General features: G+C 37.7%; 1 protein-coding gene across 4 annotated transcripts in view; it reads left to right on the top strand.

Moving 5' to 3' along the window:
• ORC5 (origin recognition complex subunit 5) overlaps window positions 1-10,995 on the top strand; it is an 80,707-nt gene extending 69,712 nt beyond the window's left edge. For 3 of the 4 annotated variants that reach the window (XM_040644351.1, XM_008703570.2, XM_008703572.2), the window contains 2 exons: window positions 377-489; window positions 10,198-10,995. In XM_040644351.1, the coding sequence (XP_040500285.1) occupies window positions 377-489; window positions 10,198-10,243 (159 nt within the window). In that variant the 3' untranslated portion in view covers window positions 10,244-10,995. Of the gene's footprint in view, window positions 1-376; window positions 490-6,500; window positions 7,184-10,197 lie in introns of all 4 variants that reach the window. The other variant, XR_005838623.1, reaches the window with a different exon arrangement.
• Window positions 10,996-14,680: the final 3,685 nt, after the last annotated feature.

Below are 14,680 nucleotides of genomic sequence, written 5' to 3'. Positions count from 1 at the left end.
CCACATCCACATTTTAACTGCTCAGTTCTCAAGGGAGTACAGATAACATTCTGAGGTGTTAAGATAGAAACTCCATAAAATTCTGAGTAAAGAAGGAATGTGCTTTATTTGTAGTTTTTAAAGATTAGCAATCGTTTGAGTTATTAATGAAACAAAGCTGTCTCTAGTGGAATCCTTAAAGACTGATTGTTAGTTTAACCAGGACTTCAGGCATATGTACAAATTTGTGTATACCAATTTCAAAGTTATATTCTTTGCAGTTATTCTTATGAATTCAGTTATATATCTTTATCAAAGGAACTATAAAATGTTTTAGAAATGAGGACATCATGTAAGCTCATCAAAACAGCTCATAAAAATGTTTTCTTATTTTTAGATTACCTCTCTAGTGACCCTTCAGCTATTAACCCTGGTTGGCCATGACGATCAGCTTGATGGACCAAAATACAAATGCACGGTATCTCTAGATTTCATCAGAGCTATTGCTAGGTAAGCATAGAATAATCGTTGATGTAAAATGTCTTGAATTATGTAAATGATATACTAAATATAAAAATTAATGTTCTTCCTAATGTAATGTCGTTAGTCAGTTAAGCAAGAGAAGATCATTTAAGTGCCAAGAATGAATAAGTTTCACTGTAGAATGAACTCTCTCATCAATTTACACATGACATAAAATTGGGAGAAGCAGCTCATATGTTAGATGGCAAAAAGGAAGATTCTGAAAGACCTAAAAAGATTGGGGTAATGGTCCCATGGAAGCAAGGTAGGATTTAACGGACAGCTGACTACAAAAAACTCAAATGTCCTAAAACAAGGTGGGAGAGACCCGGCTTAAGTCCTATGTATTTTAGCTGATGGCAAGGTTTTAATGATCCTGGTGTCTCATTCAGGGGATATAATAGGTCTGCTGTGTGTTCCCATTGGCAGAACAAATCTGGTGTGCTGTCCTGTGCTTTGCATTTTAAGAGGGGCATCGACAAATGGGCACATGCCAAGGGGGGCAGGAGGAGAGTGGTAGAATGAAGAGCCACGTCGCCTCCCTGACTGAGGGACAGGGTATGAGAGCAAGTCCTAGGAAGGATACAGTAACTGTCTCAAGTATTTCAGGGGTTTTCACGTACAAAGTGGATGAGACTACCGAGTAATTTTTGAAAGAAGTTCTAGGGAAGAAAGTATGTCTGTCAAAATGAGAGCTGTTTAAAAATGTAACTAGTTTCCTCACAGAGAGGTCTACTTACTGTTATGAAAAATGTTCCAGCCATTTATATGAATGAATGACCTCATCTCATGGTTGCAGCCGGATAGCAATCAGTCAGGCCGTGTGGTAGAAGAGGTAAATGTGCATGTAAACTGATAGGTGGAACAAGATAGTCTGTAAGACAGTGCTTTCCCGACCCTTTTGAATACAAAGATTTGATTTTTTAATATCCTTCAGTTAATCTTGAAAATATTTACATATATTGTGGAATTATATATAGGCATGAAACATTATTTATTCAGGCTAAAAATAGTGCTTGACATGGGTCTGGATGTGCAGAGCTCCTCAGATGAAATTGACAGCTTCCTAACATTCTAAAGTCCGCAGGTTGGCAGCCTCTGCCCCAGAGAAAAAATTCTGTGATCTTATGATGGAGGTATTTGAGATAGTTTGATGGCATGTAGATTCTAAAACATAAAGTGAGGGTTTTAAAATGTGTTGTTATGGCAAAACTGGGCAAACTTTTACCCAGAAGAAATTGAACAGAAACTTTGAATGTATTCGGTGTGACCGTAAGGGGCAGTACCTTTCTTTTTATAAACAATGATTTTTAAAAACTCTGTATATAAGAGCCTTTATCAAAGACATAACTTTTGAATGAAGCATATTTATTTCAGGGATTTTGTCATTACTGTAAATGTGTTGGGTTGTCCCCCAACATAAACGTGTACAAGGCAGAGGCTTACGAATGTCCAGTACGATGAATGTACAGTGAACCAAACAGAAACTTAATTCTAGCCTCAGTGATATTAAACACACCCAGAGAAGTGTGCTTCCATTTACCACCTAAGAAGGGAGCAGGACTTGTAGACCTGGGATTCTGTCATAGAGCTTGGGATCTCTGTAGCTTGCTTTGTTACTTTTGTTTTCTCTTCCTCGCCTTCCGTGGGCAGTGTTCAAAGAATAACCACCTCCTTTCCCCACATCTTCCCTCTTCCACTCCCTCATCCCCATGATGTTTTGTGTTCCTTTTCTGCTCAATTAACCTTCCATTCTTTCTTTCTCTCCCTCCCATATCCTGCTGTCTTCTCCTAATATACTTCCTCATTCCCTTAATGAAAACCTTATTCTTACCTGGGGATACTCCTTCCGCTGAAGTTACCTTTAATGGTAGCTACTCATTTTCTCACACTTTAATCTCTCAAGGTTGGATGCTCCTTAAGTGTCACCCTTCCTTCTTGTTGCCACTTCCAAATTGCTGCTTCCCCCATCTTGTTGTAGAGATGTGGACTTCTTTGGGCCTCTTGCAATCTGGCTCTGTTTCCCCATTCTCGTTATGCTTGATTATCTTCTACCAGCCTCGCACCCATTCCACCTCCTGTATTGAAGAATAGAGCACAAGGTTCACAGGCTTCTTTTTAACCCTGATTCTTGACTCTTTTCAAATTCACTCTGTTCAGCATTCACCTGTTTTACAGAAAAAAATTGTAACCATCAGTTGAGAATTCCTTCACTGGAGTTCTACCAACAGGAGAACTACCTACGTAGCTGCTCATCTTCTCTGTTTCCTTTTTCAGTAGGTGGGGTCTCTCTTCCACCTGTGATCTGAATTTTATCTCCTCCATCTTCCCCAGAACCTTTTTTTTGAAGTGTTCTCAGGCTGTTTGTCTTCTCAGTGGCATCTAACACTGATGACCACTCTCTTTCTTAAAACTCTTTTTTTAGAGCCCATGATTCCATCTTTTGGTTTTCTTCTTTATTCTTTGGCTGTTTTTCTAAAGCTCTTTTGCCAGTTTATCCTTTCCACCTGACCTTTAAATGTAGCTGGTCCTTGAGACTTGGCTCTTTTCTCTTTTCATATTGTACTTCTTCCCTAGGCAATTTTAGCTATACCCATGACTTAAACAACCATCTCTATATTAATAACTCCTCAGTTTTTAAAGGCCAGACCTTTATTCTAGTATTCTTGACCTTTATTGGATGTTTCTCAGCTACACCAATACATTTCCAAAACTGAACTCAGGAATTCTAACCTCTACTTCTGCCTGCCAACAAAAAAAAAGAATGATCCAGCTTTCCTCCAGTGTTGTGTATTTCAGTGGTTAATACTGCAGTCTGCCCCATTGTATGAGGCTGACACCTGGGAGTCATTCTTGACATTTCTGTCTCCCACACTCCCAGTATCCAAGTGTTAGTCCTGTTAACTACCAAGTCTCTCCTATAGATCTCAAAGTCATTCACTTACATTTGTCCTATTAACCTCTCTAGACCAGGCCCCCATCATCTCTTCTCTAGTAGCCTTCTAATTGTTCTTCTGTCTACTCTTATCCTTTATAATTTGTTGTCCACACTATAGCCAGAATGATTTTATACAAATTTAATGGCACCCTCCTACTTAAAAGTCTGCAATACATCTTTTTAAATTAGTGTTTGTTTTTTGGGGTAATTACCGAATAGTGGAATTACTGGATCATATGGTATTTCTATTTTTATTTTTTTTGAGGAAGCTCCGTACTGTTTTCCACAGGGGCTGCATCAACTACATTCCCACCAACAGTGCATGAGGGTTCCCTTTTCTCCACATCTTCACCAGTACTTGTAATTTCTTGTATTTTTGATACTAGCCATTCTGACTGGTATGAGGTGATACCTTATTGTGGTTTTGATTTGCATTTCTCTGATGATTAGTTGAGCATCTTTTCATATGGCTGTTGGCCATCTATATGTCTTTGCAGAAGTGTCCAGGTCCTCTGTTCATTTTTAAATCTCTTTTAATCCTCTTTTTAAAATAATCTTTTAATCCTCTCTTTTAATTGGATTGGATGTGTGTGTGTGTGTGTGTGTGTGTGTGTGTGTGTGTGTGTGTGTGTTGAGTGGTGTAAGTTCTTTATATATTTTGGATATTACCTCCTTATGGAAAAAACCCCCCACCAATTCGAAAAGATACATGCACCCTTGTGTTTATTGCAGCATTATTTTCAATAGCCGAGATATGGAAGCAGCCCAGGTGTCCTTCGATAGATGAATGGATAAATATGTGGTACATATATGCAATGGACTATTACTCAGTCATGTAAAAGGGATGAGATCTTGCCATTTGCAACAACATGGGTGGATCTGGAGGGTATAATGCTAAGTGGAATTTTTAAGTCAGGCTGAGAAAGACAAATACCATATGATTTCGTTTATATGTAGAATCTAAAAAACAAAGAAACTCTTTAAATACAGACAACAAATTGGTGGTTGCCAGAGGAGAAATGGGTGTGGAGATAGGTGAAATAGATAAAGGGGATTAAGAGGTACAAACTTCCAGTTACAAAATAAATCATGGAGATGAAAAATACAGAATAGGAAATATAGTCAGTAAGATTGCGATAATGTTGTTTGGTGACAGATGGTGACTGCACTTATTGTATGAGTCCTGAGTAATGTATAGAATTGTGGAATCAGTATGTTGTACTTCTGAAACTAATATAACATGTCAGTTATATCAATTATACTTCAAAAAAAAAAGTCTTCGATAGTTTCTTATGACTCTTGGGATAAAAAATCAAGAATCTTTAATGTAGCTTACAAGGCCCCTGGTGATCTGGCCCCTGTCCCATCACTGTGTCTCCCACCCACAGTGGTACACATGCTGCTCTCCAAGGTATTTGCACTTTAACCTTGCTGGCTGTTGTTAGTTCTTCATATTCACCATTCTGCTTCCCATCTTGGCAAATGCAGCACTTTCCATCACCTTGTCTCCTTCATCTAGCTAATCACCGCATAGCCTTTAGATTTCAATTTAAGTGAGAAGAAGCATTCTTAAACATACCATGACCACCATCATTCCCCCACTCCATTCACAGTATACAGGTATACAGGTCTCATTGTTTTCCTCTGATACTTATCATAGTTTTGATTAATTACTTAATAATTCAAATTCATCTTTCTTTCTACAGTATAAGTCCATGAAGCTCAATACGGACTGTGTTTGTGCCAGTCACTGCCTTACCTCAAACTTAAACAATGTTTTAAATTAGTATATGCTAAATACATAAATAGTTCATGTTTTCCTATAGTGATTAGCAGTAAAACTTCAGATGAAAGGGAACCATTGTGCACTTGTTTTTTTGGGGCAGCAACAAGAAGGGAGCTAAGGATACGGAGTTTCATTCCAAATCAAGGTGTGGTGGAGATAAGAGATCTCAAGGATAGTTACCAAAGAAGAGGTAGGTATGTCTAGTTCAGACTCCTATGGTAGAGAATGAATGATTAGATCAGAGGACACAGCCTAAATGTCCAAAACAAGGGAATGGATCAATAACTTATTGTATATTCTTATTTTAAAAAACCACTATGCAGTTATTAAAAATCACGCTTTGAAAGGATAAAAACACAGAAAAATACTTGCGATACAAGCTTAAGTGGGTAAAGCAGTTATATGTGGAGTTATATAAATATATACACAAGAAAAGTAGGAAAACCTGAGGGAAGGGTGTGATGATCAAAACTGGCAGCTGATGCCAAGAAATCAAGCAGAGTCCATCTGATTTACTGATAAAACACCATTTGTAACTTTATCAGGAACACTTACAGGAATAAAGTGGGTTAGAAGTCAGGTTATAGCATATTTAAATAGTATTTATAAGAAAATTGGTGCAGCAAATAGAATGTTTCTGATTCATTTGTTCACTTAACATTTGTTGTGTTGCCCGTTATAATCACTGTGCCAGGCTTTGGGGATATAGCAACAAGTAGAACAGACTTATATCCTATCCTCATGAGCCTGTATTCTAGGATTTATTTTATTTTATTTTTTTATTTTTTTTGCTGTGAAGGGGAAGAGAGGATTGTTACCTACTAAAGGGGTTATGGAGTTGTGAGAGGGTTATTATTTAAGGGTTTGAACATATTTAAATGCTGATGGGAAAGGTGATAGAGGAGAATTAAGGATACAGAGGACAGAGATTAAAGATTGAAATGGTATATCAACATGGGATTTTAGAAACATGAGTTGAAAGAAATAACGGATGAAAGGGGAGACTCTTTTTGCATTACAACAGGAGGAAAAACTAGATTCAGATGGCACCGTTTGGAAGTTTGGTGGCAAGAAGTTGAGGGAGTTCTGATGTATTCTATTTTGCCTTTAAATGGGGAGACAAAACTGAGATCAAGGATAGAAGTAGTAGCAGTTTGAGAGGAATATGGGTATTTGAAGTAGCTGCTGTGCGGGAATGGAAGAAGGTGTCGTCAGGAGAAGGAACTTGCTGGGAGTACTGAGGCCCATTTAATGTTCCTGACCTTGAATTTACAGTGGCACCAATCTGTGAAACTTAGAATCTTCTCTAATAGCATTCCATGTGGTAAGTACTGAGACAGAAAAGGAATATTGTTGAAATCACATAGGATTGAGGTTTAGCCAGGTGAATTTGGTGGATGCTAGCAAGTGAGTGCTTGAAGTAATGGACCATGGAGTCTAAGCTAGGAAGGGAAGGAAGGAAGTAAACCCAGTAGAGGGCCAGCAGTTCAGTGCCTGCACGTAATAGTAAGTGTTTGTAGATCACGAGCAAGTGAAGGGGCTTGTGAACTGGTTGTGTCAAGGTGTTCCAGATAGAACAGATAGAAGCTCTTAGAAAAAGAGCTTGGGGATCAGAGGATAGCATTCCTAAATTTATGTTTTTAGAGGTAGAATATTTCTGAATATGGTCATGAAAGTAGAAAAGGCCATTGGAGGTAGGAAAGACAGGTGTGCAATGAGGTCACTAAAGCTGATGCAGGTCTTGGGATGGAGAGGAAGACTGAACTGGGTGCTGCATGATATAGTGACTAAGATAGAGGGGCAGGGGGACACAAGGTGGTGAATGGAATGATCCGAGTCTCAGAGGAGCAGAGTATTTTGCACCAGGACACCAAACCCACCCAGCAGGACTGCCTGGACTAACCTCATTAGAAAGAGCTGAAGAGGAGGCAAGTTCTTCAGGGGGAGCCAGATTTCAGGTAAGCCCAGAAGAGAAAAATCATTCATGGAAGAGGGAGAGGACGTAGAGAACTTTATTGACCAAGGAACACTGGAAAGGTTTGGACAGAGAAGCAGTGGGAGGCTTTAAAGGAAGCACAAAATATAGAGGTAGAATATGGGAGAAGACAGATGATGATAAGCTTATTAAATATTGTCCTTGGGTTGTTCTTAATGTGAATGGTAGTTTTAAGTTTCTTTCTTACACAGTCATTGGGAAGATAACATAAGATAACAAGGCTGCTTAAAGTCTGGTTACAAATTGCCAGTGGAACCAAACTAAAAAAGAATTCAAACTGCCCACAAAAGTAAAAGGAAATAAAGTAGTATCCCGTGAGAAAAAAAGTATTTCAGTGTAGTATAAGAATAAGTACAGTGTAATAAAAGGATAACAGTAAAATTAAATCTTTAGACATGCCATATAACTAACTTGTATTAAAGTATTCTGAATTCTGATTTAAGAATTGATTACTCCTATGCAAATTGTCACTAAGATTGTTTATCGTATTTTTTCTATATGCTTACTTTCGAAAATAATTCATTCAGTTCCAAGTATCTCCTGTATTATATGAGAACTATCCAAAACCTTAAAATCATATTTATATAAATTTAATATGCATCTGAAGCCATGAAAAGCCAGAGAAAGTACGTACAAAGTACATAATTCTCTTTGTAGAAGTTTAAAGTGTTCTTTACAGTGAATTGTTTGTCTCTGAGTCCTATGAAGCACAAAGTTATCCTTGGAATGTGTGATGTAATTTTTGATGTTTTCCTTGTGGTTATTCTTTCAAATTCTGCCTTGTCTTAGAATAATGTATGTGGGGACCATCCATTAGGGGATGGAGGGATGATAGAGAAAGAGGCATTCATACATCTTGGGCAGTAAATGTTTCTTAAAGGAATGATTTTACATATTCATTTGTAATATTTACATTTTACATATTCAATTTCTGAATAATTTACTGTCATGAAAAAGTCCAGAAATCTTAATGGTATCATTCAGTGTCCTTGAGTACTTTCTAGTGGCAAAGCAGAGAAACGGAATGTAGTGAAACTTTTATAGACACTTAAATAGCGTAGTGTTTTTAAGTCAGTCCATTTTTTCTATCAAAGAAAACCTTATTGCAGAACTCTGCTCAAGTTACCCAACTAGAATGAGTAAAATAAAGGAGTCCCGCCACTAACAAATCACAGTATTTCATTTGTTCGTGTTCTTCTCTGGTCCTAGTCCATTATACAGATGCTTCGCCTGTGCTGTCACTACCGAGTTGTAATTCTGTTCTATTCCCTCATTTGTATTGTAGGTGTGTCTTCGTATTGGTCATTTTGTATGACTACCTCACATTCCATCAAATAATACCTTCTAATCTTGTAGTTTTGAAATGTAAATGTTTTAATCTTAGCTGCTTCTAAATTTTTTTCCCACACATGTCAAAAAACCCAAAAACCCAAAACAATAAAATTTAACATTTAAGTCTACCTTATCTTGTTACTTCAGGTTTATAACCTTAAAACCCAAAGTTATGGTGGGTATATGTGCCTGGAGAAATATACAAATTCTCCTTCCCTTTCTGCCTGTGGTTAGAAATAGCTTTTTATGTCTGTTTCCTTCTAAGATCCTTTAAAAAAGATGATCTGAACCAATATGATTTATATATTTTGGCAATTTTGTCCAACTGGAAGTTTGTACTTCTTATGACTTTATTTAAAGAAAAGTGGTTAGTGGTACCTTGTTGCCAGTATATTTGGGTGGTCCTAGAATTGAACAGGAGAAAAACAAAAATAAAATAGATTATGAGATAATAACCACACATTTTACGTCTTTATGCCTGAGATTTTTTTTTTTTAATTTTAGTAACTGTTTTTAGTTGTTTTGTTACTGTTAATGATAACAAGATTGTCTTGGCAGTGTTTTTATACCATTTGGAAAGGTTTAGTGTTCTTCAGAGGCACTATTGTAATGAAGCAAATACGGTATTCTTTGGTCCTACATTAGGTACCACGATAGCTGGAGCATCTCATTTGAGCTATTTTTAAATGTGTTTTCATAAGCAGTATCCATAGTTCTCCATTCCAAATTTTAAACAATATTTGATATGTCAGTCATTTGCTTAGAAACTTTTTTAGAAAATGTATTATAAAATGATAGACAAAAACATTAATTGATGATAGTTTAATAAATAAGAGCGTGCAATTAGTGAATCTTTAAAAGACTGTTCTCCATGGATGATTATTTTTGCAGAATTGAATACTTTAAGGCTTTAATTTTATACTTATCGCTAGATCATTATAACTAATTATTTTGACCATTTATTCAAATAATAAACCTCCAAGGCTGAATATTTATAGTGAAGAATGAGTTTGGAGAAAGGAAAAATAATTATATGTCTCTGTCTCCCTGCTATTTTATTCTGCCTGCCATCAGAGTACAAAAATATACATTCACATCGTCTGTTTGTTGTATCGTATTCTTGGATCATACAGATTTAGTTACAATACACATCCAGGTCACCCAGTGTTAAAAGACTGAAAAGAATGAAAGCTACAAATGAGGACGGATGAGCTATGCATTATGTAATGATAAAACAGGTGTTTGGGAAGATAAACAGTGTTCAGAAGCAGAGAAGATTTAAATACTTTTGCATCTCTAATTATTATGGTTATTAGACAAAAAAGCAAATAGCTTTCAAATGAAATCTAAACTTTCTGTAGTATAATTGAAATACAGAATGTTGAATAGTTCTAACTTCATTTCCCTTTTTTCAGAAAAGCAAACTTTATGCATGGGAGAAAAAAGGAAACTTTATAAAAAACTTTGTTCCTAGTGACTTTTTATAAAATTAATTCCATTCCTATCATGGTGCTTTTGATAGCACTATAGGATTGGTTAGCATTGGTTGTGAATTATTTTGCATGTTCCTCCCAGAATCACACATACAAAGCTGAGCAGTCTAGGGGGTGAGGATGCTAACATATTATCTATTTTTGTTTATAGGACGGTGAACTTTGACATAATAAAATACTTGTATGATTTCTTGTGAAAACAAGCTTCAAAGCCATATGGACACTGTGACAATGACTAAGCCAAGCTGTGTTCATCCAACTACTTAGCTGGCCAGGGAGAGGAGTTCTTTGGCTCTATTGGATTTGTCCAGACAGGTGCTGGCCCAGCATGGAATCTGATGAAAATACTCTGATTGGTCTGGGTGGATGTGAGCAGAAGACTATTTACCAGGGACCCTGGAGTATTTGGAAGCAACGTGTTAATTATAAACAGCAGGGTTTGAGCGCAATCTGTTCTACTCTTAATGATGTTATCTTAACACTGAAATTGCCTGAAACCCATTTACTTAGGACTACATTTTGCTCTGTGAACTATCCCCTGCGCTTTGAACGTGCCAGCAGCCCTTGTATATAAGCCCAGTCTTTTCACTTCCTCTCCACAGGAGCCTCTGCAGTTGCTTGCCAAAGCAGATTTTCCTAAGGCCACCGTTTTAAAAGATCATAGTTGCAAAATATAATAAATAGAAGTTGGGTTTTTTTTTTTTATCCAAGCTTGTATATGCTTATCCATCACCCTGATTTTCTGAAAAGGCACAAGGTAGTTCGATCAGATATAGGCCAGCTTTCCATCTCCAAGCCTGCTTAGTATCTGCAGTATGCTTATGTGTGGCTTTTCTGGTCACTCTTGCAATTAACCACCCAACCTAGCTTTTTAATCCGCATGATGGTTTTCCTTTCTTTTTTTAATCATTGGCCTTAAACAGTTCCGCAATAAAATGTTTTCCTGTTATATTGGTTATGAACCTTGGGTCTGGTTTTCTTGTCTGTTCATATTTTTGAAGAAGATTTCTGTTAGCAGTTAAATGCTAGAAAATTGTTCTAAGCAGATTTAAAGTGCTTAATTACAGAACCTAGTTTACATTTTAGGGGCATTTTATTCTTTCATTTCTTTTTCAAAGAAAAATTCTCGCAACAGACACTGCCAGATAGGAAACTTTTTCATGTAGTTATTGTCTGCCACATTCTGAATCAAAGAAAACAGGCTGTTGTGTGCTTGCATTTGTTTAGAGGTAATGAGATGGGGAGAAGGAATGGACTTCCTGTTTGCCTCCCAAAGGATGACAACACCCTCGCCTACATCGCTTGCCCCACAGAAGTTGGTGAAATTTTGTGTTCTGGAAGATGTTTGGAGAAACCAGGACCGGGGGACAGCCATGTGCATTGTGATTTCAGGCTTAGGTTTCCTACACGTAGAAATCCAGGTATCATTAAAGTGGAAAGCAGTGTGGATAGCTGAATCAAGGAGGAACAATACCACTTGGGAGTTTTCAGCTCCTCAGAGTTGGCTATAAAGTGGAAGGTCTGCTGTGCAGCCTTCTTTGGATAGGCTGGGACCAATTTGCATTTTGAGGGAAGAACTCTGGAATGCCAGAGGGAGAAGAGATTGTCAAATGGGCCACTGGGGTGAAGAACGGAAAGGAGGCAAAGTACACTTTCAGGAATGTAAGTGACTCTCCATGCCTCCTTCTCACTGCTGGCCACCTTTCCCCTGCCCAGCACCTAACCTGTTTCGTCCTGCCCCGTGAGGTGCTACCAGCCCCATGTGTGGCTTCCCTGCAGGAGACCTTGTAACCAGATTTTCCCTGCTCCTGACTGGACCATAAGAACTTCTCTCTTTGTAATTTCCTTTCTAATGCCTTGCTAAATGACTCACTAACTAATTTGATTAATTTATTTAAATGAAGGCTAACAGAGCTTAATATGGATATTAGCATTCTAACAAGGGTCATCTGCAAATGAATTCTGTAATGGGAAGATCTGAATCTCCAATTACAAGAAGGAATCTAATGATGAGAATTACGCTGGCTGATCGGCCAGATATTTCCATTAAGAGAGGAGATGCCTTGGGAGTGGAAATTGGTACAGCCACTATGGAAAACAGTATGGAGTTTCCTCAAAAAAATAAAAATAGAGCCACCATATGATCCAGCAGTTCTACTTCTGGCGATTTATCTGAAGAAAATGAAGAACTAATTTGAAAAGATAAATGTACTACTGTGTTCATTGAGGCTTTATTTACAATAGCCAGGATATGGAAGCAACCTAAGTGTCCATCGATGGATGAATGGATGAGGAAGATGTGGTACATATATGCAATGGAGTACTACTTAGTCATAAAAAAGGATTGGAATCTTGCTATTTGCAGCCATGTGGATGGGCCTTGAGGGTGTTATGCTAAGTGAAATAAGTCAGAGCAAGACAAATACTCTGATTCCACTTTTATGTGAAATAAAAAAGACAAAATGAAACCAAACTAGATACAGAGAGCAGACCGATGGCTGCCGCAGGGGAAAAGCATTGAGGAGGGGGGTAGGGGGTGAAATCGGTGGAGTGTCAAGAGGTACAAACTTCCAGTTGTAAAATAATTAAGTCATGGAGATATATTATGCAGCATGGTAACTATAGACAATAATATTGTGTTGCATATTTAGAAGTTGCTAAGAAAATAAATCTTAAAAGTTCTCATCGCAAAAAAAGAATATAACTTTTCAACCCTCTTTTTAATATGTGCTTTATAAACATCTTCAGAGTGCCTGGGTGGCTCAGGTCATAATTTTAGCTCAGGTCATGATCTCAGAGTCCTGGGATTAAGCCCTGCCTTGGTCTTCCCACTCAGTGAGGAGTTTGCTTGAAATTCTTTCCCTCTCCCTCTGCCAGTCCTCCTACATCCCTTCCCCAGCTCACATGCTTCTGCTTTCTCTCTCTCAAAATACATGTAATCTTTAAAAGTAAACATCTTAATTTCTCACACCAAACATGATAAAATATATGAAAAATACTGTGTTGAAATTTATCAGGAAATTTTGTTATTAAAATAACATTCTGGTGCATCATTTGTAAAAGGAGAGGAGACACTTAAATTATGCTCTGCAAATATTCTACCTAGATCTAAAAATGATTTAGGTGGTAGAAGAAGAAAGTTACCATGCTGTGGGGTTTTAGTTTTTTTATATATGGTTGACCGTTCGAAAAATGTGTTCTTTCAATTACTATGACTCAGGTATATACCTAGTTAGGTGGAGATCATATGCCCTCTTCCCTCTTATTTTCAAGTTAGTTTCAATTCCTGAATCAGTCTTCATTGCTAAAGCAATTCCTTTTCAATAACTCTGGAAAGGATTCTGATCCAACAGACCTATGCTTATTAAGCCCTTAAGTCAGTAAGGGGTCAGGGCTCTAGTTAAGAGTTGGGGCTCTATAGTCAGACTACCTTGGATCACATACCAGCTGTATCTCTACAAGATATGTGACCTTAGGCAAGTTGAATCTGTCTGTGTGTCTCTTTTCACACCTGTACAGTGGAGAGTAGAACTTAACCTTCTGGAGTAGTGTAGTAGATTAAATAAGTTGATGTATCTGAAGCAGTATAATTCTCAGCTGGGGGCAGTTTTTCCCACCAGGGGATATTTAGCAATTTCTGGAAACATTTTGGTCACAACTGTGGGGTGTGTGGAGGGATGGGATACTGCTGCTAAACATGTTATGTGCCTGCCCCACAATAGAATTATCTGGTTCAAAATGTCAGTAGTGATGGTCCAAGTAAGGTACCTGGCATAGTAAGTGCTCAGTAAATGTTAGCTGTTAATATGAAATATGTGTGGCCTAGAAAGCAGGGAAGTGAGGGAATGTAGCAACATTCCAACTAAGAAGGAAAGAGGTACTCTTACCTAACCATACCTAAGGAAGATATCTTGTCTGAGATTTCAGAATTATTCAAATGGACAGAGTACCATGGATTTTTATTTTTGAAATTGGAGGATTATCTACTGGGTTCTATTTCACGCACAGATTTCATTACTTATTTTTCAAGATTTTGTCCAATAGTGAAAAGCATGCACTGGGAGTGATCAAATCAGAGAACAAGTGACATACACTGTTTTCCCTCAAGGTGTGATGGTTGAGCAATGAGTGGTATACCTCCAGTGGATTTAGTCAACCGACAGCTGTTTAATGTAATTAAGGTGGTCTGGAGGATGGAAAGCTCGGGCATGAGAAGTAGCCTGTTTAGTCCCTTCAGGGTGTGCACCACTGTTTGCACTGTGCAAAGAAAAGTAAAGTAATGCACCAAGTCCAGGGATAGTGCATCCCTGTTGCACTAAGTACTAGGTCTCCATTATAGTAGATGGAAGGCAGCAGCTGCCCCCATGTGTGCAATTAGGGCTGTCATAGTGTCCTCCAGTGTCACCTGAAGACTCACACTATTGTGTATCATAATTGTTTGCATTTTATGCCTTTAGCCATGAGCAAAGACTTGGGAGTAATTAGACCAGAGGTTGATATTATTCAGCTTCATCCCCTACGTTTTGAAAGCTTCATCTGCTACAAAGTGGGACTGTCTATCATATGTAAATAGTTTAGATAATTTTGCATGTAATTTCAGTCTGCTGACACATTTTGCTTTCAAAAATGCTTAG

The sequence above is a fragment of the Ursus maritimus genome, unplaced genomic scaffold (genome assembly GCF_017311325.1).
Source record: "Ursus maritimus isolate PB19 unplaced genomic scaffold, ASM1731132v1 scaffold_3, whole genome shotgun sequence".
NCBI classification, from domain to species: Eukaryota; Metazoa; Chordata; class Mammalia; order Carnivora; family Ursidae; genus Ursus; species Ursus maritimus.
Note: the sequence above shows the minus strand (reverse complement) of the source record. Positions and strands in the feature narration are given on the sequence as shown.